Here is a 26,542-nt window from a genome sequence, read left to right on the forward strand (position 1 = left end):
TGTACAGTGTTTTTCAGTGTTTGACTGAGCTGCAGTAGGAAATACATTTTCTTTTTTTTAATTTTAATTTATTTTATTTTTGGCTGCATTGGGTCTTTGTTGCTGCACGCTTTCTCTAGTTGCGGCAAGCAGGGGCCCCTCTTCGTTGTGGTGCATGGGCTTCTCATTGCGGTGGCTTCTCTTGTTGAGCACAGGCTCTAGGCGCACGGGCTTCAGTAGTTGTGACACACAGGCTCAGTAGTTGTGGCTCATGGGCTCTAGAGTGCAGGCTCAGTAGTTGTGGCGCACGGACTTCCTTGCTCCGCGGCATGTGGGAACTTCCTGGACCAGGGCTCAAACCCATGTCCCCTGCTTTAGTAGGTGGATTCTTAACCACTGCGCCACCAGGGAAGTCCAGGAAATACATTTTCTGTTAGGACCTAGTACACTCATACACATGGGTGTACATAATTTTAACAGCAGTTTCAGGAAATGGTACTTAGCCTACTGTGTTTTCTTATACTCTCCATTTCATTCTATTCTATTATTTCATTTTAAAATGCATATCTGACCTACATTGATTTTTATGACCCATGATTTAAAGAAGATTGGTGTGGAACAGTGGTTCCCACAGTATGATATATACTCAGGATTCTTTTATGTATAGGGATCTGTGAAGTCAAAACTATTTTCATAGTAATACTGAGATGTTATTTGCCTTTTTCTGTCTCATTCACTAATCAGTGGAGATTTTCCAGAAATACAGTGGAGTTTTCCAGAACTTACATGATGTGTGATGACATCACTCTCAGGGTTAATAGAGTGTGTATTTGTGTATTCTTGTGTTTTCTAAAATTTTGTAAAGTAGTAGGATTTAAATGTGTTTTTTCAGAGATTAACTCAGTTTTCAGTACTCATATTGTGCTCTTACTAGCTAGTGTTTGATTATAACTGCTGTAATCTCTGTAACTTCATTGTGGTCCAGTGAAATCCTGAAGTTTTCCTTGAGCCTTTGTGGAAATACAAGACATTGTCTTGTTTTGCAATTATATACTTAGAAAATTCTTCCATTTTAATTTGTAATCACTAAATATTGACCTATGTAACCCACATATACAAAAGCTTTTTGGGGTCCTCAGTAATTTTTAAGAGTGTAAGGGATTCCTGAAACCAAAAAGTTCGAGAACTTCTGGCATGGGGGTAAGAATGTAGGCTTGTTTCGTTTTATTTTTTGTCTGTGTTTTTTTTGCAGAAGGGGAGTCGCACTTTTTTTGTGTGGTTAAGAAATATATATATATATATATAACCTGAGATCTGTACTCAACAAGTTTTTATTTTTTTTATTGTTATTTATTTATTTAATTTATGGCTGTGTTGGGTCTTCGTTGCTGCCGCGCGGGCTTTCTCTAGTTGCGGCGAGCAGGGAGTACTCTTCCTTGCGGTGCGCGGGCTTCTCATTGCGGTGGCTTCTCTTGTTGCAGAGCATGGGCACTAAGCAAACGGGCTTCAGTGGTTGCGGCACGTGGTCTCAGTAGTTGTGGTGCATGGGCTTAGTTGCTCCACGGCATGTGTGATCTTCCCGGACCAGGGCTTGAACCCGTGTCCCCTGCATTGGCAGGCAGATTCTTAACCACTGCGCCACCAGGGAAGCCCTCTCAACAAGTTTTTAAATGTGCAATATTGTTAATTATAAGCACAGTGTTGTGCAACAGATCATCTTGCATAACTGAAACTTTATACACACTGAACAGCAACTCCCTGTTTCTTCCTTCCCCCAATCCCTAGCAACCACCATTTTACTTTCTGCTTCTGTTGAGTTTGACTTAGAATATAGGCTTTTTTCAATGATAGTTGGCTGTATTTGAGTCCCAGCTCAGCTACATGTTGAGTAATCCTGGCTTCTTACCCAACCTTTTTGATTCTTTCTTCATAACTAAAATTGGCATTTTACTGTCTTCATAGGGTTGTTGTGAGGATTATGAATGAGCTAGAAAAATGGGCTCAAAAATGCTTAGCACAAGGAAGCATTCATATGTTACCTATTATTATGATAGAAAATGTAGTAACATCTAGTCACATTGATATTTAGCTGTAGCATTTCATAGCAACACGCACCTGTGTGAAATTGGATTGTCTAAACCTACTCTTAAGTTCTCGTTCTCATTCTGCTCTTGCCTGTGCCTCTAGTCTTTTCTTAATTAAGTGGGTTCTGTTTTCCAAAGAAATTATGAGCTTCTTGAAAATAGCCGCTCTCTTCTATTTACTTCTGTTCTGTCTTGGACAGAACTCAGCCTATAGTAAGTACTCAGGACATGTAAGTCCTGTAAGTCCTAGTACAAAGGCTGTGGGACACACAGGCTTAGAATCTCTATGAGGATGATGGTGGGAAAAGAGCTTTTTAGGTCCCTGTTTTGATTCTTTACTCTGTCTCTCTCAGGAACTTCCTTCCACTACTAAACAAGCTTCCTAACAAGTATAGTGAAGGATGAATTACAATTTATTAAATCATTTCAGTTTATTTGGTTATTGCCCTTTCTCTTGGCAGTATAAAATTCTAACATAATTGTATACTTTTCACCAGGGTTTTCTTTCATTACATCCGAACAATACAAGAGAATCATAGCAATAGATGATTTAATTGTTGTTTTCTGTAAATGTACATGATTACTTCTATAGCACTTTCTGAGATTTTAGAGCAACACAGGCAGGGAGGTGTGAAATTTATTTTATGTCAAGAATTGAACTGTGTTCTAAACCTTCTAGTTTTGTTGGTCAGTTCTCTTTTCTCCTTTAGTCTGTCTTCAGCCTTCTCTTTGTCTTAATGTCCAAAAACTTGTTCTTATATAAGCACATAGCTCTTCTATCTTCTGGCTCCGCACTTCCCCTGTTCACATATGACCATTCCTTTAAGTTCCTGCTACCCAGAAATCAACAACAGTAGAGCCAGCTCTACCACTTAGACTTTTAGGCTTCTCCCAAATAACACCTTCCAGCAATGACCACTTCATATTAAATTGCTGACAGTGTGGGGATGGAGAGGGTACAGGTGCTGCATTTCCTGAAATTTCATCCCTAGGATTAGATATTTGATGTAAGGAGATAGAGATGGTGAAAACATAAAAGAGCTCGTGAAAGGGATAGACTTAGGAAACTTATTAGAAGCTTTGCCACTTGGGATGATAAGGGAGGAAAAAATCTTATCTGATGTTTAATGCTGTTTGAGAAAAGGCATGTGAGGTATGACTTGTCTCTAGCCGCATAAACCGCTCTTTTTGGGAAAGATAGTTTGTTTCCCAGTCCAGTGTTGATTCCTGTTCAAAACCATAGTTGCTAATATTTTTTGGACATGTGCTGGCTACTTCACGTCTTTTATCTCACTTAATCCTCATACAGTCCTGTGTGATGGCTTCTATTTTAATTATTAAAGTAGCTCATGTACAGTGAGAGGCAGAACCATTATTTGAACCCTAGACTCTGCCACTACTACATTCAACCTTTTTTTATGTATGGGACGCTTTACAGTTTGCAGAGTACTTGTGCATATGTTCTCATTTAAACCTCACCACAATCCTGTGCATTAAGTGAAAGTCTTGACATTTTCACACAAGAAAATGGAAGCTTCAGGAATTTGAAGCTCAAAGTACCGGTACTTAGACCAGGCCCACACCCACTCTGACTCCAGTTCCTTTGTTCTCATTATGTAGTTTTGCTAGAAATAATAATAAATAGGGTCATATCTGAAGGTGAATTTTCTAAGATTGTTCACTTGGTTGAAGGTGATTGGTAATGTTTTAGATGTCTGGAGAAGTTAGCAAATATGTGGTCATTAATTTGCATTATTGGTTTCTCTCATAGCTTGAGTATAACTGCTTTATCTAAGTATTCCTTTTGCTCTTGGGCTTCTCAATGCTATGGGTCAGTTTACCACTCTTACACTAACATTTCTAGGTAAATTCAGAAGTGAAGACATAGTTTTCTGTGCTTTAACCTTCCTTGGGTGGCACAAATGAGTGACTGAAAGATGAGAAGGAAAAAGGTCTTGGCAGGATTATAATATAATCATGGTAGTGGGAAAGGGGAGGAGTATATGTGTTTGTGGGGGACAGTTTAAAATACCAGCTCTTCATCTTTTGCCAGTTCCTTCCAGAGCTTCTGTTCCTAAACATGAAATTTCATGACTCCTCTAAATCTCAAGTTTGACAGTTTGAAAGAGGTCATGTGTTGGTGAAGAGATTGATCTTTGTCTGTGAATCAAAACATGAATCATAGCTCCAGAGAGGAGGGCCATAGAGAAAAGCATCCTGATTAGAGGAATATAGCAAGACTGGAGATAGGTACATTTATCTAATATCATCTGGCTTCAAGTGACTGCTTGCTGTCTCCCCAAACTCACCTAAAATTTAGGAGAAGCAGCATGTGGGACACATTTAATGGTTCATATCATTTACTGAGTAAATGTCTAGAGTTAGTGTTTTCCAGAACAAGCTGTCCTTTTAGGTTTGCAGTACCTTTCTCAGTGACTGGCAGAAAGGTCACACTCTTACTTCCCCATTAGATTTAAGGTAAACTTCTAGGGGCTTTTTCTTTTTCTACAAATTGTTTTGCCTAACGAATACACTAGTCTTTACCTTCTAGGAACTGAAATGGCATGGCTTGTGCCACATATCATACTAATGGCTTACAGTTGCATCAGTTACCGAAGATGGTGAAAAAACTAGGCATTATCTTTGTTTCTGGATTCTGGGTGTCTGTGGCTATAGAAACAAACCAGGCAGTAAACATGAGTGTTTAGGGAGTATTTGAATCTCAATGGATGTTCATTGGCTAATGAAAATAAAGTTAAGAAATTTGTTGAGTTGAGGGATAAACTGAATATTACTGAGTTCATTATTGTTTCCATTTTTGGTGGGTGGTATTATCCATTTTGGTTGTGTGCAGGTCATTTGAAGATTATTTCCTAGTGATTAGGCCTTCCAAAATTCCCTTTTCTGCTCTAGGAGGTGAACAATTAGAAAAAGCAAACATTTTATGTTCCTTTTGGGTAATGATTTCACTTAATTCAGATTAATTTTGGGGGGGTTGGCAATGAGTAGATTAATTTTTGAGTGTCATATAGTAAGAGTGCTGAGTTTAAAAATCATTCTATGGTTACTAAAAGGAGGTGAAGATTTGAAAGCGGGACAGAAGGTAGGGTGGGGAATTACACATCTTTATTTCCCAGTTATTTAAGAAATAAATCCCCCTTGGGACTTCCCTGGTGGCGCAGTGGTTAAGAATCTGCTTGCCAGTGCAGTGGACACGGGTTCGATCCCTGGTCCAGGAAGATCGCACATGCTGCGGAGCAACTAAGCCCGTGCGCCACAACTGCTGAGCCCACTTGCTGCAACTACTGAAGCCTGTGCGCCTAGAGCCTGTGCTCCAAAACAAGAAGCCACCGCAAGTAGAAGCCCGCGCGCCACAACAAAGAGTAGCCACTGCTCACTGCAACTACAGAAAGCCCACGGGCAGCGACGAAGACCCAACGCAGCCATAAATAAATAAATAAATCTAAAAAAGAAGTAAAACCCCCAACATGACTTGGACATTGACAAATATTGTTACTTATTTCCAGTTTCTCTGATGGCTTGACTAGGCTACTTTGGGAGGATAAACGGATTGAACATTTGCATGTTGATAGTGTAATATTGCTGAGTACTACTTTTGCCAGTATCCAAGAAGAAGAATGTATGTATATTCTAGTAAAAACCTTTAGGGGAATAAAAATGTGCTTTTTCTATAATGTCTGAACTAAGATTATTCCTCTTAAAGATGGTGTTGAGATGCCTGTCTTCATCCTGAATTTCAGAGAATGATTTGGCTACTTGTAGCCACAGTTTTTTCCTTTACAGAATTGTGGCGATATCATGGTTACTTGTGCAGCAAGCACACTGAACAGTTGATTATACCACATAGTATGCAGAAAAGCAGGGCATGTTGGTGGAAGAGATCCAGCACTTTAACTCATTTCTCAGCCAGTTGGTTTTTTGGAGGACATGTTTGTGGTTGAGTAACTGTATCCTGACTCAGAATTTTAGGATCATTCTGTATATAGTAGGTATTTGATATTAGTTCTGAGGGAACTTTTAGGGGAAAAGTTCACTTTGTGTTATATATCCCTCTTCTTCAGAGCATTGTGCCTTCTCAGCTATCTTTTTTTTTTTTAATCAGAGACTTAGGTGTGAATAAAGCTTCTTGCCAAATTCTATTTATGGATTACTCTGCCTTGTTGGAATTACTGTGATCTGCTAACGTCTTTCATATATAGAAAGTGTTCTGTGTACTGTTGATCTCTGCAGAACGTGATCTTCAGTTAGCCCAGAAAATATTTGAAGGCTGAACTGTCAACAAAAGAAATGCAAGCTTTTCAGCCCTGTCAGTTGATCAGTACACATTCTTTGTAATACATTAAAGCAGTCGTGTTAAAACTAAGCATGTGCCTTCCTTTATCTTTGTGGTCAGGCCTCTTATTTTAAGGGCCAGTAAGTGTTAAATCAAAAGGTAAAAACTTGGGCCCAAGGTTCAGTCACTGTAAGGCAGTGGTTCCTACTGTTCTTGTACTACCTTAGGGTGTTTCCATTAAAATCCCTCATGAGGTGTAATGAAATTATCACATTTTCTAAACAAAGATTATAAGCTTTTATTTTTGAAAAATGTTATCCACACCCTCTCATTTAATACGGAGGTCCTGAGTAATCCAGTAGGGTGAGGGGGAAACCCAAAAAAGTTTGAAGAGGTCACTGCTATAGAGGAGCAATATAGAGTCTGTATCTATAGTCCTTGGCACTTAGTAGGTGTTCAGTAAAGTTATTATGAATGAACAGACATTTCTTCTCTTATGTGGAGCCTTCACCAACCATTCTGTTACTTCTTCTTGGACTCTAATAACATTTGTATCTACCTATCTTAATACAGTACATTATCACATTGAATTGTAATACTGTAATTTATTTACATATCTGTCTCCCCCTACTGGCCAGCAGTCTCCTTCAGGGCTAGGACTGTGCCTTTTATCTTTGTATGCAGAGCATCTGGCTGTTACTCCATGTTCAGTGTCCTGTTTTATGAATGAGTAAGTGTTCAAATAATTTTTTTTTAAGAACTTATTTTTCTCATTCTTTTTTTTTAAGATTTTTTTTTGATGGGAACCATTTTTAAAGTCTTTATTGATTTGTTCTGTTTTTTTTTATGTTTTGGTTTTCTGGCCACGAGGCTTGTAGGATCTTAGCTCCCTGATCAAGGATCGAACCCCCACCCCCTGCATTGGGAGGCGAAGTCTTAACCACTGGACCGCCAGGGAAGTCCCCTCAAATAATTTTTATAGCACAAACCACACATACACACATAGGAAGGTGGTAGGCAACGATCCATCTACATATGTACCTGTCCCAGTGTGTGATCTTACAGTAATGATGGGTTTTCAAAAATATGGAAAGAAAGAAAATGAGAACAACACTTTAAAGTTCAATTGATTTTTAGGGTATGTATATGTCCATACTTTTGTGATAGAGGCTAGTTGAGAACCTCAGCTGCTTTCTTTAAAGATGTGTAAGAGCTTATTAAGCACTTATCAAATAGGGGATTTGGTATATGTTGGAAAGATTCAGATTTAATCCACATAGCTTTATAAATTTGTAAAAAGATGCCCCAAACTTTTTTTAAAGCAGTATCATGATGTGGACATGAAAATCCAGTTATTACTTGGCTTCTTATACCATCACCAGCAAAGAGGCTGTGTAATTAAAAACTTTTCTATCAGGTAGTGGGGTAGATCTATCTCAGATCAGAATCTTAGAGAAAATAGGAGACATAGAAATCTTGCTTAAAAAAAAAAGTTGGCAATTTCATTTTTACAGAAGGTGTGTAATAAATGTCACTGACTACAAATACAGAGAATGAGAACAAATTTTAATACCATACACAATAAATGTACTAAGTTCAAAGCACTCTGATATAAAATAAAATGATCTCTGGTTAGGAATAACAATATTTTTATTTCAGCCAGAATAGCTGAATGTCCCGTAAGATAATTTGTCAAGTAAAAGCTAGAATTAGAAGTCAGGAATGGTAGAATGTTAAATAAATAGTGGCATAGCTAGAAATGTAGTATCCCTTAGCAAATATCAGAAACCTCCAACCTTAGGGAAGGTCTTTTGCTAATCTTCTTTCTACCAAGCATGGTTTTCTGATTTATAGATAGTCTCCTTTGTTGCCAGTAGGTCCCACCACTTTACTTCCTCTCGCTGACAGAGTCATTTCAGCTGTCTGGGTGTCTTCTTCCTTTGACAGTTACTTCCAGCTGTCTCAAGCTACTGGTCTGGCTGAAGTTTCATTCCAAAATGATTTCAGTAGTATAGGGTGGTTAGACCATTGGTTCTGAAACCAAAGTGCTGGGGTTCCAATCTCAGCTGCACCAATTACTAACTTTGTAACTTGGGCAAGTTACTTCTATCCTACATTTGCCTTTTTTATTTTTATAAAGTAGAGAGGATACTATTCTTCTATGTGTTAATACATGCATAGTGCTTATTACAGTACTCGGTACGTGGTAAGCACTCAAACGTTAACTGCTATTACTACTGTAATTTTGCCCTGGCATCATAGTTCACCTTCAGAGCAGTAGCCCTTGTGGGTGTCATTAATAAAAAACTAACTGCCTTTTCATACTTTATACAATTTCTTCATTCTCTGACTCCTTTGTATCCCTAGGGGAATGGGAATTGCCTAAGCTCTCCAGAAAGAACTGCCTCTAACATCTGGTTGATTGAGATACACGGAGGTTTGTTTAATATGGGGGGTAGGCAGACAGCAGGACGATGTGGAAGTCCCTAGGAGGGCTACCCTGCCAACCCACCACTGGTCTCTCTCAGTGTCTCTGGTCAGGACAGAGAGGGCTAGGTCTGGAATTTAGATAGTCTATGAATAAGGGCAGGCAGACCTGGGGGACCCGTATGTAGCAAAATTTCAACATGGTATAATGTAAAAGGGAGCAAGGCTGATATCTTAGATGGAATCAGATTGTTGAGGACTTTATTTTAGAACACAAAGGGACCTTGAATTATTTACCTCCAGGGGAAAACTAGGATCTAGAGAGGTTAAATGATTTACTTAAGTGCCTAAGATCACACAGAAAGTAGCAATAGTAGAATTGACACTAGATAATTTCTCCCTTTAGACACTTTTACTTTCTTGTTTTTCTGTTGTTTTCTGAGAGGGTTAACTTAGGTCAGTTTTACCTTTCTTTTTCTTTGTAAAATAATACCGCCATATTTCCTGATTCTCACAGGTTGATTATCTTAGCAAGAAAAACTATTTGATATAAAATGATAGAATTGTACAGTGATTCTTTTTTTTCTTTTTTTTATTGGCTTCGTTTCTGTGCATGGGCTTTCTCTGGTTGCGGCAAGCGGGGGCTTCTCTTGTTGTGGAGCATGGGCTCTAGGCACGCAGGCTTCAGTAGTTGTGGCACGCAGGCTCTAGAGCGCAGGCTCAGTAGTTGTGGCGCACGGGCTTAGTTGCTCCGCAGCATGTGGGATCTTCCCGGACCAGGGATAGAACCCGTGTCGCCTGCATTGGCAGGCAACCAGTGCACCACCAGGGAAGTTCCTGTACAGTGATTCTCAAAGGGAGATTTTTGATATATTACGTTACTAATTTTTAGAAATTGTAAAATATTTATAACAAAATTTGCCATTCTAACCATTTTTAAGTGTATTAATTCAGTGTACTGCCATCATTACTGTTTCCAAAACTTGTTTTCATTACCCCAAATAGAAATTTTGTAATCATAAAGCAGTAACTTCCCATTCCTCCTCCACCCAGCCCCTGGTAACCTCTAATCTACTTTCTCTATGAATTTGTCTACTCTAGGTACTTCATAAGTGGAATCATACAATATTTTATCTTTTTATGTCTGACCTATTTCACTTAGCATAATGTCTTGCAGGTTTATCCATGTTGCTGCATGTATCAGACCTCCATTTCATTTTATAGCTGAATAATATTTCATTGTATATATAAATACCACATTTTATTTATCTGTCAATGGAAATTTGGGACTATTTCCACTTTTTTTTTTTGACCATTGTGGATAATGCTATTATGAACGTTGGTGTCAAGGTGTCTGAGTCCCTGCTTTCAGTTCTTTTGGGTATATACTAGAAGTGGAATTATTGGATCATATGGCAATTCTGTGTTTACTTTTTTGAGGAATTCCTAGACTGTTTTTTTACACAGGCTGCAAACAGCAATGCATAAGGGTTCCAATTTCCCTACTTCCTGACTAACACTTGTTATTTTGTGTTTTTTTGATGATAGGAATCTTAATGGATGTGAAGTGGTATCTCATTGTGGGTTTGATTTTTAGTGATGTTAGACATCTTTTCAAGTGCATATTGGCCATTTGTGTATCTTCTTCGCAGAAATTTCTGTTTAAGTCCTTTGCCCATTTTTGAAGTGGGTTTATTTTGTTGTTGAGTGGTAAGAGTTCTTTATATATTCTAGATACTGATCCCATATCAGATATATGATTTGCAAATATTTTCTCCCTATGGTTTCTTTTCACTCTGTCATTAGTGTCCTTTGCACAAATTTAAAAAAAAAATTATTTAATTTATTTGGCTGTGCCGGGTCTTAGTTGTGCATGTGGGATCTTCTTTGCCGCGTGCAGGATCTTTAGTTGCGGCATGCGGGATCTAGTTCCCTAACCAGGGATCAAACGCGGGCCCCCTGCATTGGGAGCGCGGAGTCTTAATCGCTGGATCACCAGGGAAGTCCCCAAATTTTAAAAATTTTGATGAAGTCCATTTTGTCTGTTTTTTTTGCTTTTGCTTTTGATATCGTTTAAGAAATCCTCGTTAAAGCCAATGCTGTGAAGATTTTCCCATGTTTTTGTCTAAGAATTTTATTATAGTTTTAGCAGTTATGTTTATGTCTTTGATCTATTTTGAGTTAATTTTTGTACTGTATGGTGTCAGTAAGGGTCCAACTTCATTCTCCTGCGTGCAGATACCCAGTTTTCCCTGCATCATTTGTTGAAAATGTATTTAATCTTAATTAATTTAAGTCTCATAGTCACATGTAGCTAACATTTTGGACAGCTCAGATCTAGCTGATCATGTAATTTTTCTCCTTTAATCTGTTAATGTGGTGAATTATATCAGTAGATGGAGTGGAAATTCTCAGAACTAACAAACTGCTTCTGCATTTTTGGCACATCATGGTAGTTCATTAAATACTGAACAACTTTTTTTAGTCACTTGTCTGTGTGTCCTTTCATATAAAATCAACTGAAATGTCTATGGAAATTGTTTAGAAAAAGACTTTGCTTTCTCAAAAAAATGATATCAGGCAATGTGTCTTCTATTGGTCTACATCAAACTTTATTCTTATAAAAATACATTGCTTTACTTAAACATGTATGTTGTATTACCTTTATTCTTTTACAGATTGCCCATCATTATTTTGTATTGAGATAGAATTCATATGCTAGGCAATTCACCCTTTTAAAGTGTGCAATTCAATAGTTTTTAGTAAATCCACAAAGTTGTGAAAACATTACCAGTATCTAATTCTAGAACATTTTCATTACCCCAGAGAAACCCAGTACACATTAGCAGTTTTTCCCCATCTCTCTTCCTTCCAGCCCCTGGCAACCACTAATGTGTTTTCTGGCTTTATAGATTTGCCTATTCTGTCCATTTCAGATAAAGGTAATCATAAAATATGTAGTCCTTTGTGATTGGCTTTTTTCACTTAGTGTGTTTTTTAAAGTTCATCTGTGTTTGTAGCATTTATCAGTACTTCACTCCCTTTTTCTGCTCAACTGTATTCCATTGTATGGATATATACTATATTTTATTAGCCATTTGTCAGTTGATAGACCCTTGGGGTGTCCATCTACTCTGGTTATAATGAATAATGTTGCTATGAATGTTGGCGTACATGTTTTTGTGTGGCGTGTTTTCATTCTCTTGGGTAAATACCTAGGAATGGAATTTCTGGGTCATATGGTAACTCTAACCAATTTGAGGAACTGCCGGACTGTTTTCCAAAAGATTTGCTCTGTTCTACATTGCCACTAACTGTGTATGAGGGTTTTGCTTTTTTCACTTCCTCACCAGCACTTATTACCTAGTAGTTGTGAAGTAGTATCTCGTGGTTTTGATTTGCATTTCCTTAATGACTGATGAGCTAAAGACTAATGATGTTTCATGTGCTTATTGGCCAGTTATATATCTTTGAAAAATACTCTTTCAGACCTTTGCCCACTTTAATTTTATATTTTGTCTTTTTTAAGTTGTAAGAGTTCTTTATATATCCTAGATATTAGACCCTTATGAGATATATAATTTGCAAATATTTTCTCTCATTTTATAAATTGCCGTTTACCTTTCTCGATAGTGTTTTTGAAGCACAAAAAGTTTTAATTTGGGGGCTTCCCTGGTGGCGCAGTGGTTGAGAGTCCGCCTGCTGATGCAAGGGACGCGGATTCGTGCCCCGGGCTGAGAAGATCCCACATGCTGCGGAGCGGCTGGGCCCGTGAGCCATGGCTGCTGAGCGTGCGCGTCCGGAGCCTGTGCTCCGCAGTGGGAGAGGCCACAAAGTGAGAGGCCCATGTACCGCAAAAAAAAAAAAAAAAAGTTTTAATTTTGAAGAAATCTAGTTAATCTATTTTGTTGTTGTTACTTGTACTTTTGGTGTCTTATCTAAGAAACTGTTGCCTAATCCACAGTCATGAATATTTACACCACAATTTCTTCTAAGAATTGCATAGTCTTAGCCTTTACATTTAAGTCTGATCCATTTTAAGTTAGTTTTTTTGTATAAGGTGTGAGGTAGAGGTCCAGCTTCATTCTTTTACATGTGGATATCCAGTTGTCCCAGCACCATTTAAATTTTTTTTTTAATTTTTAAAATTTTTATAGTTTTAAAGGTTGCTTTCCATTTACACATGTTTAGAAAAGAGAATGCCAGATGTTTCTGTGTAATAGTGGATACCTGTTTGCATCTATTCTTGCACCATTGTCTTTTTTTTTTTTTTTTGGCCACGCTGCAGCTTGTGGGATCTTAGTTCCTCGACCAGGGATTGAACCCGAACCCTCAGAAGTGAAAGTGTGGAGTCCTAACCACTGGACCGCCAAGGAATTCCCACCATTGTCTTTTCTACAGCTAACCATCTAGGAGAGGAGAGGAGAGGAGAGTATAGTATAGTATAGTATAGTATCTGTAGCCCTTCATCTTATGTGTCAGTACTTGAGTTAACTAAATATTCCATTTATGTGGCTGTTTTTACCATTTAATATAGTTAATTACCACCTGACCAGGAGTGGTAAATATTTTTTTAAGGCAGTTTCTAAATTTTTTTTTTTTCGGCTGTGTTGGGTTTTTGTTGCTGCGCGTGGGGTTTCTCTAGTTGCGGCGAGCAGGGGCTACTCTTCGTTGCAGTGTGCGGGCCTCTCATTGCGGTGGCTTCTCTTGTTGTGGATCACAGGCTCTAGGTGCGCAGGCTTCAGTAGTTGCAGCACGCGGGCTTGGTAGTTGTGGCTCACGGGCTCTAGAGTGCAGGCTCAGTAGTTGTGGCACACGGGCTTAGTTGCTCTGTGGCATGTGGGACCCTCCCGGACCAGGGCTCGAACCCGTGTCGCCTGCATTGGCAGGCAGATTCTTAACCACTGCGCCACCATGAGTTTGCTCATGGTGAGTTGGAAAACATGAGTTTGCTATATAGTTTGGTAATCTAAATAGAATAAATGATAATTGGTTATTCAGGAGTAAAACTCACTGTTAACCCTGGAAAGTACAAATTGCTTTTGAGTGAAAATGTGGTTGGAATAGATTTCATAGTTCAGTTTGTGCCTACTATTTACTGTGACACTGGGTTCAGCAAGGGCTGGTGTCTATGGGAAGCCAGAAACATCCTTTAGGTTGCCAAAAAGCACCTAGAATTAAAAAAAGCACAGCATGCTAGTTAAACCATTTAGAATTATTTGGTAATGTTGGTAGGCTGGAGGAGATTGGTGGCTGCTTTCCTTAGTGTTAAAGTGGCATTGCCTTTTGAGTTTCACCTGTAGCAGATTGTGTCATTGACTACTTATTTCCAGGGTTATTTTGAGGATTGAATATGTTTTTTAAGCACTTAGAGATTTGCCGTAGATGCTTACTTTCACCAGGGTTTACATATAGATAGGAGAATGGTGGGGGGGACCCTTATCCTTGACAGTGTTAAAACCAGCACAAATAATTTCACATTACTGTTGACCTCCCAATTGCAACAATCAAAAGAAAACAAGAATTTAATTTTTCTGTAGTCCTTCAGAAATGGGCATAGCTTGGCTGGGGCAGGAGTTTTCTTTATATCCTTACACTTTCCATATTGAAAGTACAAATGGAAGAATAATTCTTCTTGAATATAGGAAAAATAAAAGCATATAAAAAGAAAGAAGAGACAGAGAACTTCAGGCTACCATGTTAGAAATGTTGGGATAATCAAGATGATGATATCTTGACTGAAAAAGAGTCGGTAATAGTTGACCTAGGAAATGTTAAAGTTTGAAAATATGACTGGGATTTTTTTGATGTGCATATTAGAATTTATGCAAAAGAATGCTTTCTTTTCTCTTTGAAATTGAGGTATAATTGACATACAATATTATATTAGTTTCAGGTGTACAACATTCAACATTTGTATACATTGCAAAATGGTTACCACAATGGTTCCTTACCATCTGTCACCTTACAAAGCTAATATGGTATTATTGACTATATTGCCCCATGCTGTACATTACATCCCCATGACTTGTTTATTTTATAGCTGGAAGTTTGTACTTCATAATCCTATTCACCTGTTTCACACCACGCCCACCCCTCTGGCAACCACCAGTCTATTCTGTTTATGACTCTGGATTTTGTTTTGTTAGTTTTGGTTTTTAGATTCCATATATATGCAGTGTATGTCTTTCTCCGCCTGATTTATTTCACTTAGCGTCATACTCTCAACCCTCACGTTGCTGCAGATGGCAAGATTCCATTCCTTTTTATGGCTGAGTAGTATTCCATCGTGTGTGTGTGTGTGTGTGTGTGTGTGTGTGTACACATATACCACATCTTTATTCACCCATCAATCAGACACTTAGATTGATTCCATATCTTGGCTATTATAAATAATGCTGCAGGGAGCATAAGAATGCATATGTCTTTTCTTTTTAAAAAATATTTATTTATTTTTGGCTGCACCAGGTCTTCCTTGCAGCATGTGGGAAATTTAGTTGCAGCATGTGGACTTCTTAGTTTTGTCATGCAGACTCTTAGTTGCATATGTGGGCTTCTTAGTTGCAGCACGCATGCGGGATCTAGTTCCCTGACCAGGGATCGAACCTGGGCCCCCTACATTGCGTACACGGAGTCTTACCCACTGGACCACCAGGGAAGTCCCGCATATATCTTTTCAAATTCATATTTTCGTTTTCTTCGGTTAGATACCCAGTAGTAGAATTGCTAGATGATATGATAGATTGATTGATTGAGTCTTCATTGCTGCGCGTGGGCTTTTGGGGGCTACTCTTCATTGCGGTGCGCGGGCTTCTCATTGCACTGGCTTCTCTTATTGTGGAGCATGGGCTCTAGGCACGCAGGCTTCGGTAGTTGTGGTACGCGGGCTCAGTAGTTGTGGCGCATGGGCTTAGTTGCTCCGCGGCATGTGGGATCTTCCCGGACCAGGGCTCAAACCTGTGTCCCCTGCATTGGCAGGCGGATTCTTAACCGCTGCACCACCAGGGAAGTCACTTTTTTTTTTTTTTGCCATTCTATGTGGCATGAGGGATCTTAGTTCCGCAACCAGGGATCAAACCCACACCTCCTGCAGTGGAAGTATGGAGTCTTAACCACTGGACAGCCAGAGAAGTCCCTGTTACCTTTTTGATAATAGTCATTCTGACAGGTGTAGGATGATACCTTACTGTGGTTTTGGTTTGCATTTCCCTGATGATTAGTGTCATTGAACATCTTTTCATGTGCCTCTTGCCACGTGTGTCTTTTTTGGAAAAATGTTTATTCACATCCTCTGCCCATTTTTTAATCAGTTTGTTTGTTTGTTTGCTTGTTATTGAGTTGTATGAGTTCTTTATATATGTTGGATGTTAACCCCTTATCAGATAAATTATTTACAAATGACTTCTCCCGTTCAGTAGGTTTCCTTTTTATTTTGGTGGTAGTTTCCTTTGCTGTGCAGAAGCTTTTTAGTTTGATGTAGCCTCATTTGTTTATTTTTGTTTTTGTTTTCCCTTACCTTTGGAGTCAGATCCAAAAAAATTGCTAAGACCAATGTCAAGGAGCTTACTGTCTATGTTTTCTTCTAGGAGTTTTATGGTTTCAGGTCTTACATTTAAGTCTTTAACCCATTTTGAGTTAATTTTTATATATGGTATAAGATAGTGCTCCAGTTTCATTCTTTTGCATGTAGCTGTCCAGTTTTCCCAACACCATTTGTTGAAGAGACTATCCTTTCCCCGTTGTATATTTTGCCTCCTTTGTCATAAATTAATTGACCATGTATGCGTGGGTTTATTTCTGGGCACAAATGAATGCTTTCTAAAAGTGATTATTGTGGGAAACTACATTTATTCCGATGGTATTGTTCCTGCTTTTTGACATACTTGGAACTCATCTTTTGGAGTTCTCTTCAAAGACACATATATGAAATAAGGTGAGGAAGAGAACGGAGTGGTGTCTTCTAAAAAACGAACCTATTTAAGAAATTGTCAGTGAGAATACCACCCCCCCTTTCAAATATAAAGGTAACTAAAAATATTTTGAGCAGTGATGGCATTTTTAGAGTGAGAGGTCTACTAAATTAGGTCTTTTGGCCTTTGAGCTGTGATTTATGGCAACAAAGTGCTAGGTAAGAGTGTTATAAAGTTTTTTGTGTTTTTTTTTAATATTTATTTTATTTATTTATTCTTTTTGGCTGTGTTGGGTCTTCATTGCTGCACGTGGGCTTTCTCTAGTTGCCCCGAGCGGGGGCTACTCTTCGTTGCAGTGCGCGGGCCAGTGGCTTCTCTTGTTGCGGAGCACGGGCTCTACGTGTGCAGGCTTCAGTAGTTGTGGCACGCGGGCTCTAAAGCACAGGCTCGGTAGTTGTGGCACATGGGCTTAGTTACTCTGCGGCATGTGGGATCTTCCCGGACCAGGGCTTGAACCGTGTCCCCTGCATTGGCAGGAGGATTCTTAAGCACTGTGCCACCAGGGAAGCCCAAGAGTGTTATAAAGTTTTTTTACCAAATATGGAAAAGATATCAGGTATCTATCAGTGTTTCTACCTAAAACTGCTAAATTGAATCTTGCTCTCCTCTGGTGTGCTCTCCTCTGTGTGTAGTTTTTATTTTTTATGACTTATTTCTGCCCTTTCCCTGATCCCATTCCCTAAGAGACCTTTCTACAGTGTCTCATTTTCTTATGTGTTTATATAAATTCAGGTGCCATGTAATCAATTCTAGATCATCAATATCTAACTTTAAATTCCAGGTTTGGTTGTCCTTAGCACATACTGGAGTAGGGCTACTTTACCATTCATTGCCTCCCACGTGAATTGTCCTATGTGTATGTATTCAAGAAACTTCGACAAATTTTAACACTGGCTAAAGTAAAATATACCAAAAGGTAAATTTGCAGCAAAAGCAACGTGTTATCTTAAAAAAAAAAAAGCTTACAAGATTATTCACATACCATAAAATTCACCCGTTTAAAGTGTACAACTCAGTGGTTTTTAGTATATTCACAGAGTTGTGTAAACATCACCACTATCTAATTCTAGAACATTTTTAATTTCTCCCAAAAGAAACCCATACTGTTAAAAGTTACTTTCTATCTCTCCCTCTCCCCAGCCCATTGCAACCATTAATCTACTTTCTATCTCTGTGGATTTGCTTCTTCTGGACATTTCATGTAAATAAAATTATGACTTTTTGAGGGCGGTGACGGAGTCTGGAGCTGCCCCAGGAGCCGGATCTGTCGTATCCTCTCTTCCACTTCCTGTTGCAAACAATAAAGTCCATTCGTACAGTAAAAAAATAAAAATGTGATTATGGTCTTCTGTGTTTGGCATCTTTCACTTAGCATGTTTTTAAGATTCTTCCATATTGCAGCACATATCAGTACTTCATTCTTTTTTATGGCCAGTTACTATTCCATTGTGTAAATATACCACGTTTTGTTTATCCACTCATCAATTGATCGACATTTGGGTTGTTGCTGCCTTTTGGCTATTATAAATAATGTTCTGCTATGAACATCTGTGTACACGTTTTTGTATGGACGTGCGTTTTTAATTGTTTTGGATATATACCTAAGATTAAAATTGCTGGGTCATAGGATAACTTACTGTGTGTTTAACTTTTTGAGGAACTGCCAAACTGTTTTCCAAAATGGCTGCAACATTTTACATTCCCATCAGTACTGTATAAGGGTTCCAGTTTCTCCACATGCCCTCCAACACTTGTTATCGTCTACCTTTTTGATAATAGCCATCCTATTGGGTGTGAAGTGGTGTATCGTTGTGGTGTTAATTTGTATTTCCCCTAATGACTAATGATCCCGAGCATTTTTCATGTGCTTTTTGGCCATTTGATCCCGAGCATTTTTCATGTGCTTTTTGGCCATTTGTGTATCTTTCTTTGGCAAGACACTATCCTTAATGCTGAGTATTGATGGTCTGCTGTTTGGAATACTGTTGTTTAGATTAACTTTCTTTATCTGCTGTAAAAGAGTTTCTGTTTCATTAATTCAAGTGTTCTAGTCTATTCTTGAAGGTTGTTTTAGAAAGCTAATCTAGAAAGGGCCTTCCCCATGAAAAAATTATGTTTTGTATCCTGGCCTGTAATGTCTATGAAGACAGTTTAAGCAATGATAGACAAATAAAATGTTAAGTAGACCCGATTTGGTCATATTTTCGTTGTAGATTTATATCTCTAGGCTCAAAGAGTTAGCAGTGGTAAAATGTACAAAGTAGGAAACCTAGTGACTCATTTAAAATTTTGTACATTCTGAGACTATTAGCTGACCTTTGGTTGAGAAAAAGATCTATAAGGCAAGGAAAATTGATGCTTAACATAGCAACTGAAAGGCATGAAAAAGTACATGATTTCATCCTTATGTCCCTCTCTCCCCAGCGTGGTACCATGCGACGACGCTATGAAGATGATGGCATTTCAGATGATGAAATTGAAGGAAAAAGAACTTTTGACTTGGAAGAGAAACTCCACACCAACAAATATAATGCAAATTTTGTTACTTTTATGGAAGGAAGAGGTCAGTATCATTTGGGTTCAGACCTGCAGCCCCTTGATGTAGGAAGTTGTAGACTCTGGGAGCTGTGGGCTCAGCATCTCTGCAGCCAAAGTACTGCCTGTTGATGCTGTGATGCTATTTATCTGTATTTTCTCTTACTACTCAATGCCACTCATGCACACACCCCCGCCCCAGTCCTCCCACCCTGTGAGTCATTCTCTGCTATATTGGAAAAAGCAAGCGTTTATTAGGGCAAGAATGTTGGAATTTTTCCCTAAAGGCCTCTTCCTTCTTCTTCTCCCATCCCTTGGTTTGGGTTTAATTAAGAATAGTATAATAAAAATCCTTTTATGCACGTACCTGCCCCACCAAAACTGAGCTCTATGTGTATCATGCAGCTTTGTTCCTTGGCAAACTTCCAAGGATGTCATGGTATGTATTGTAGTGGACAGAGTTACATATTTAGGCTATTAAGTGACAGGGCGATGATTTCTGCTTAGGATTTATGAGATGACTCAATAGTACTATCCCCTGTTGGTTAAATTCTGAATTATTGTGGAAGTATAGATTTAGCAAACCCCTTGAGCCCTGCTTCTCAGTGTGCTCTCCCTATACCTTAAGAGATGCTTCTTAATAACAAGCATGTATTATCTAACAGCAAAACTGTATACACAGAAATAGCAAATACCATCTCTACCTTATTATTTAGGATCCATTTTATGGTCCTTTTGTCTTTTTCCAGCTAAACCTTTTCCCTTTCTAACAATTGTTTTCCTATGGTGACAGATTTTAATGTAGAGTATATCCAGCGAGGTGGCTTAAGAGATCCTCTGATTTTCAAGAACTCCGATGGACTTGGAATAAAGTAAGTGTTTGCTGTTTGATTGGATGTGGTTGCAAAATGGCCACGTTACACCCAGGGCTATAGACAATGCAGTATGGATAATCCAAAGCATAAATCATTGAAAATATCTAAAAGTGTGTTGTTATAGGTAAGTGAGAAAATACAGATGAGCTATAAAGAAAATAAATTTAAATCTCCTAAAATCTACCACCCTGAGATAATCCCTATTAACCTTTTCTCATATATTCTTTTTTCCTATGTATATATATGTACATATATATACATTTATATTTCAAATATGTTTTAATCCTCAATATGAAGATTGATATGTCTTGACTGGGGAGTTCTTAGTTCTTTAAGAAAAAACTCACCTGACTAGAGTAGTTGTGCTTCCCATTATACTTACTAGTGTTTGTTTCATAGGATGCCAGATCCAGACTTCACTGTGAATGATGTCAAAATGTGTGTGGGTAAGTATTAAACTTGAGGCCTTTGAGTGTCTTTGAGGCAAAGATCTAAGATTTACAACTGAGTCTTAAATCGCTTACTGAGATTTAAGGCTTAGGAACATTGAACTATATATTTGATTGAAGTATATACTACTTGAAATAGTTTCTTGATTAGAAACTACTGTTTAGCAACTGAGGATTTTCTCAAAGGTAGTTATAGAAGTTGCTTCATTTATTACTACCCATTAGACATACAACATCTGAACATCTGCCTCTTTCCTACCTACTGTTTTTATCACTGTGCATCCTTCCTTCTCTCCTTGAAGAGCCTACCTTCCAGGGCAAAATTTCAAAAGTGAAATTTTATATCTCTGAGCCAAGAATAACACTTCATTTATGATTCTCTTCCTTTCCCTAAAAGCCATGGAGAAATTTCCAGGAAATTTTCACCAATGCTACATTTGGTAACTTGGCTAAGGTTTGAAACTTTGTAAGCTGAGAAGTAGGTTCATTAAAATTTCTCTTCATTGGTTGATTGGTTAACCATTCTTGATTGGTTAACTTGAGTCTTAATAAGAATTGTATTTTCTTTCTTCTTTTTTTTTTTGGCTGCACTGGGTCTTCGTTGCGGCGTGCGGGCTTCTAAAACAAAAGTTTTCAGATGCTTCCCGCCTAACACTACAACTTTTATTATGTTTTGTCCTCTATGCTGAAGCTCCAGTGCAGTCTCTCCCTTTGAAATTAAGTATTGCAGTACTGTCTCTTGGCCACTTGAGGGCTCTTTTTAGACAGCTGGATAACTTCCGTTTATCCAAGAGATAAATGTCCTAGGTAGAGGAAGTTTCTCTAATTCCCTGTATTTTTCACTCCCCTACCTGTTTCTATGTTAGATTCCAGCTATCTGCCTGTCACTATGTATTTCCTATTACTTAGCACAGTCTCTGGAGTATAGTAGATACTCAGTAAATCTGTTTACTAATTAAAATGCTTTCCTACTCTTCACAAGGCAGGGTTCTCAGGGGGCCTCGGAAAACATAGTACTTGAGTACTTATCGGTCCATCGCTTGACTTTTTTTTCCTAATGGACCTCCAGGAAGTAATTCCTTGGATCCACAAGTTAATGGACCACCAAAGCTTTTCTCTATTGGTCAGGCATTCTTAGGGGTTTGTGGTCCACAGATGACCTGCATCAGAATCATCTGTGATACTTGTTAAAAATATAGACTTCTAGATCCTGTCATAGACTTACAGTATCCAAATTTCTGAGCTATACAGATATAAGGACTGATTCACTCACTAGCCTTCTTTTGCATTCCTTCTCACTTATCACTTTCTCATGTCCTCAATATGTTTTCTGCTAATAATGGTCTTTAGAGCCCTTCCTAACCTTATATTTTCCACATAGACCTGTGGATGGTCACAGATATCTTTGTTGTGATTTAAAATAAAGCAGTGATTATATTTAAACTGACAGACTTATCAGAAGTTTCAAATGATGATTGTTAAAATGCAGGAACAACATATTGGTGATTACAATAACCCATTATTACTAAATGTACTTTGGCTGATCCATTCTTCTTTTCTACCTAAAGTAGAATGTTACATCTCCAGTGTCAGTTCATGTCCCCAAAAGATAGTACACATGTTCTATTGTGTAAACTTTATATAATGGGATATATTGATTTTAAAGTGTGGACTCAAACAAAACTGGCTGGTTTCAAATCCCAGCTCCACTAATTACTACCTGTGTAACCTTGGGCAAGTTACTTAAATGTGAAGAACAGTGTCTGGCACGTAGTATGTGCTCAGTAAAAGTTAGCTATTTCTATGACTGTCATTATTTTATCTGAGTGCTCTGGTAGCATTGGCAGAGTGGAACTGTGTTTGCCTTATCTACATTCCTAAAGGAAAGCATTCACTTTTTAATTTTTTTTTAAATTATGGTAAAATACAGATAACCTAAAATTTATCATTGTAATAATTTTAAAGTATCCAACTCAGTGGCATTAAGTATATTCACAGTGTGCAACCATCACTAATACCTACTTCCAGAACTTTTTCATCACCCCTAACAGAAACTACATACCCATTAAGTAGTCATTCCCTGTCCTCTCCTTCCCTCAGGCCTTGGCAACCACTAATCTACTTTCTGTCTCTGTAGATTTGCCTATTTTGGATATTTCATGTAAATGGAATGATAAAATATGCAGCCTTTTGTGTATAGCTTCTTTCACTTAGCATAATGTTTTTGAGGTTTATCTATGTTGTAGCATATAACAGTACTTCATTCCTTTTTATGGTTGAATAATCCATTCATTGTATGAGTATACCACACTTTGTTTTTGGTTTTGTTTTTAATTCCTTAGTTTTTCATTTATTTATTTGGTTGCGCCAGGTCTTAGTTGCAGCATGCAGACTCTTAGTTGCGGCATGCATGTGGGATCTAGTTCCCTGACCAGGGATCAAACCTGGGCCCCCTGCACTGGGAGCACAGAGTCAACCACTGCGCCGCCAGGGCAGTCCCACCACACTTTGTTAATCGATTCATCTGTTGATGGACATTTGGGTTATTTCCACCTTTTTGCTGTTGTGATTTAGAGCAGCTAAGAACATTCATGTGTAAGTTTTTGTTTGAACACTTGCATTTGATTCTTTTGGATATATACCTAGGAGTAGAATTGCTGGATCATGTGGTCATTCTCTGCGTAATTTATGGAGGAGCTACCAAAGTGTTCCCATAGCACCTGCACCATTGTACATTCCTGCTGGCACAGTCTGATTTCTCTGTACCCTTGCCAGCCCTTGTTATTTTCCCTTTTTTAAAAAATTTAAATTGTGGCCATCCTAGTGGGTGTGAAGTGGTATTTCAAGGCAGTTTTGATTTAGTGTTTGCTTTTTCTTCCAAATAATGAAGAGTAGGTTCAGTCCGTTGTCTTACATTAGCAGTTATCTTTTTATGTGTATTCTGCTATATCTGCTTCATTATGGCCATATTCTTGTCCTTTTGCCTATTATGTCTTATCTCTAACTAGACTATAAACTCCTTGAGGCAGGGGACCAGGTCCTAACACTGCTTGGTATATCCACCAAGCCAGGTGGATATATAGGTGTTTGTTAGTTTCTTACAAATTGAACAGTATTCTTAATATTTCAGTGGCAACTTTTTATTCTCTCTCTCCCCTCCTTGACCTCCATTTTCTTAACTTTTTAGGTGTGCTGCCTCTCCATATCTTCTCTTATGCTGTTGCCTCTGCTTGGAATTCTCTCTGTTGAATCTTGTTGAAATTCTATTTATTCCTCCAGGTTCAACTCAAATGTTTCTTCTTCCCCTTCCTTTTTTTCTTTTTTTTTAAATTTATTTATTTGGCTGCATCAGGTCTTATTTGCGGCACGCGGGATCGTCGTTGCAGCGCGCAGGTTCTTCGTTGCGGAGCGCGGGCTTCTCTCTAGTTGTGGCGCATGGGCTCTAGAGTGCGCAGGCTCAGTAGTTGCGGCACGGGCTTAGTTGCCCTGCGGCATGTGGGATCTTACTTCTCCGACCAGGGATCGAACCTGTGGCCCCTGCATTGGAAGGTGGATTCTTAACCACTGGACCACCAGGGAAGCCCCCCCTACCCCGCACGCCCCCTTTTCTAAAATCCTTCTCTGGTCAGTCTAGTTTAAAATTTTTTTTAAAATTTTCTTTTATTTTTACTGCTGTTTAACTGAGCACCTATTTTGTGTCAGACATTTTACCTCATTGACTAAATCCTCACAATGGCCCACAAGGTGATATTATTCCCAAGTTACAGAAGAAGATATTAAGGTTCAGAGAAGTTAAATAACTTGCCTAAGTAATATTAGAGCTGAGGTTTAAACTTGGGTCTCTGGCTCTGAGGCTATTGTTTTCTCCCCTCTGCTATTTTATGCTGGCTCTGTGACATTCTGCTTTTTGTTGTGGTTGTTATAGTTGGTTGAGAATCTGATGTACATCTTTGTATTCATTAAGATCATTAAGATGTCTTTATCATTCAGTAAATATTTATGGAATGAATGAAATTTCTCATCTATGAATGGTACTTAGTATTTAAAATTGTTAGGATTGAGTGAGATGTTGAATATAAGATTCAATGCCTGACCATATAGTAAACATGCCATAGGGAGTGATTGTTGTTTTTAATATTAACCATTGTCTTTGTCATTCTTTATGATTTGATTTTCTGTCGATTACCTTGAAAGTGACAGCTATAGCCTGTCTATTAGTGAATACTGTAAAGAAGAAAGGATAGTTTGTTTACTTTCACTTGTGTCTTATATTTTTAACATATTTAAGGATATTAGTGGCTCAGTAGAGATGATCAATGCATCTTTCATGGCAGGGAGTCGTCGGATGGTGGATGTCATGGATGTGAACACACAGAAAGGCATTGAAATGACCATGGCTCAGTGGACACGCTACTATGAGACCCCAGAGGAGGAGCGAGAAAAACTCTATAATGTCATCAGCCTGGAGTTTAGCCACACCAGGCTGGAGAATATGGTGCAGCGGCCCTCCACGGTTAGTCTAATCATTTTCTCCACATTGTCTTTGTCACCAAGAGGGTTGATTATACACTGGGAGAATTTATAACTTCTTAAACATACCAGGATAAGGATGAACAAGACAATTTGATAAGAATAACATGTGTTTTTAGAAGGTTCATCATTTTCCAACATCACTTAGTTTTTGATAGGGAGAGGCCATTCTGATAATTTAAGAACATTGGCCTTTGCATGTAATGGAGAAAAGTCTTAAATTCATTCTGATAAGAACTGTGAATAGGAAGTTTGCCTAATAAATTTCTATCCTATAGGTTTATACTTGCAGAGATGCTTGGGAGAAAACTGATTTAGAGCCAGGTGATTGTATGAGATGGTTTCTCGAGTAGATTCTGTTGGATGACTAATAGCAATAATTTGACAACCCATCCTGAGGGGAAGTTAGTTTTTGATGCTTAACTTTCCTGAGGTAGATACTGATTTAACCCATCTCTTATGAAAGTGGCTGTCTACAGGATGCTGAGAGCACTCATTTCCCTAAGTGGGATTGGTTTCACTTTTAAAATACACCTAGTCATTTTTCGACCACTTTTATTCCTGTCATAGAACTCACTTGAGTCAAGTATTCCACCTGGAACGGTGGAATTTGGAATGTACTAATGGAAAAAATGTACATTTTTTCGGAGTCAAGTTCTCAGTGTTTTATCCTATCGCCATTTAAATTATCCTAATTGTACCCTGTGACTTTCAAAGTTGAAATGTGGTATTAATTGGTTATAATACTGTTTTATATATACATTTATATATAAAATATATATATACATATACTTTGACTTTCAAATTGTACCTTTTGACTTTCAAAGTTGAAATGTGGTATTAATTGGTTATAATACTGTTTTATATATACATTTATATACATACATACCTTCAACTTACTAGTTAGTTGCATTGTTTTTTATCACTAACACATTGGTGTGTACAGACCAAAGGGAAAATGTTGTCAGTGTTACGTGAAGAGACTATAATTTTTGTCATTGTTTCTTGTTATTGGAGATGCTACAACAAATACAGAATTTCTCAAGAAAACTTTTCCCCCCTAAAATGACAAAAATCCTTTTTATATATTAATTGTCATTTGTTTGGTCATGTGGAAATACAGGAAGACAGGTGGTTAGAATTTAGCCTTGTTATTAACCTAACAAGGTGCACTTAATAAATAAAGAATTCAATAAGAGAGATAGTAAGAATCACAATAACATTGTTTATAAATGTGTTCCTTAATATTTTTAGAATTTCAGTTTAAGAGTAGTAAGATTGTAGCTGTAAAAGTAAAACTTGGCCTGGATCATACTTTTCCATTCTTAAAATTTAGAAATGTGTTATTCACACATGAAGCCTTCTTTGTAACATCCTTAATTCATTTTGCCCCTAGTTT

General features: G+C 38.1%; 1 protein-coding gene across 4 annotated transcripts in view; it reads left to right on the plus strand.

The window, feature by feature from the left end:
• Nucleotides 1–26,542, plus strand: part of KDM2A (lysine demethylase 2A) — a 103,595-nt gene that overhangs the window by 42,918 nt on the left and 34,135 nt on the right. For all 4 annotated transcript variants that reach the window (XM_060019365.2, XM_060019364.2, XM_060019367.2 and 1 more), the window contains exons 3-6: nucleotides 19,179–19,317; nucleotides 20,083–20,161; nucleotides 20,564–20,610; nucleotides 24,948–25,126. In XM_060019365.2, the coding sequence (XP_059875348.1) occupies nucleotides 19,179–19,317; nucleotides 20,083–20,161; nucleotides 20,564–20,610; nucleotides 24,948–25,126 (444 nt within the window). The remainder of the gene's footprint in view (nucleotides 1–19,178; nucleotides 19,318–20,082; nucleotides 20,162–20,563; nucleotides 20,611–24,947; nucleotides 25,127–26,542) is intronic.

Source organism: Delphinus delphis, chromosome 8, assembly GCF_949987515.2.
Source record: "Delphinus delphis chromosome 8, mDelDel1.2, whole genome shotgun sequence".
NCBI classification, from domain to species: Eukaryota; Metazoa; Chordata; class Mammalia; order Artiodactyla; family Delphinidae; genus Delphinus; species Delphinus delphis.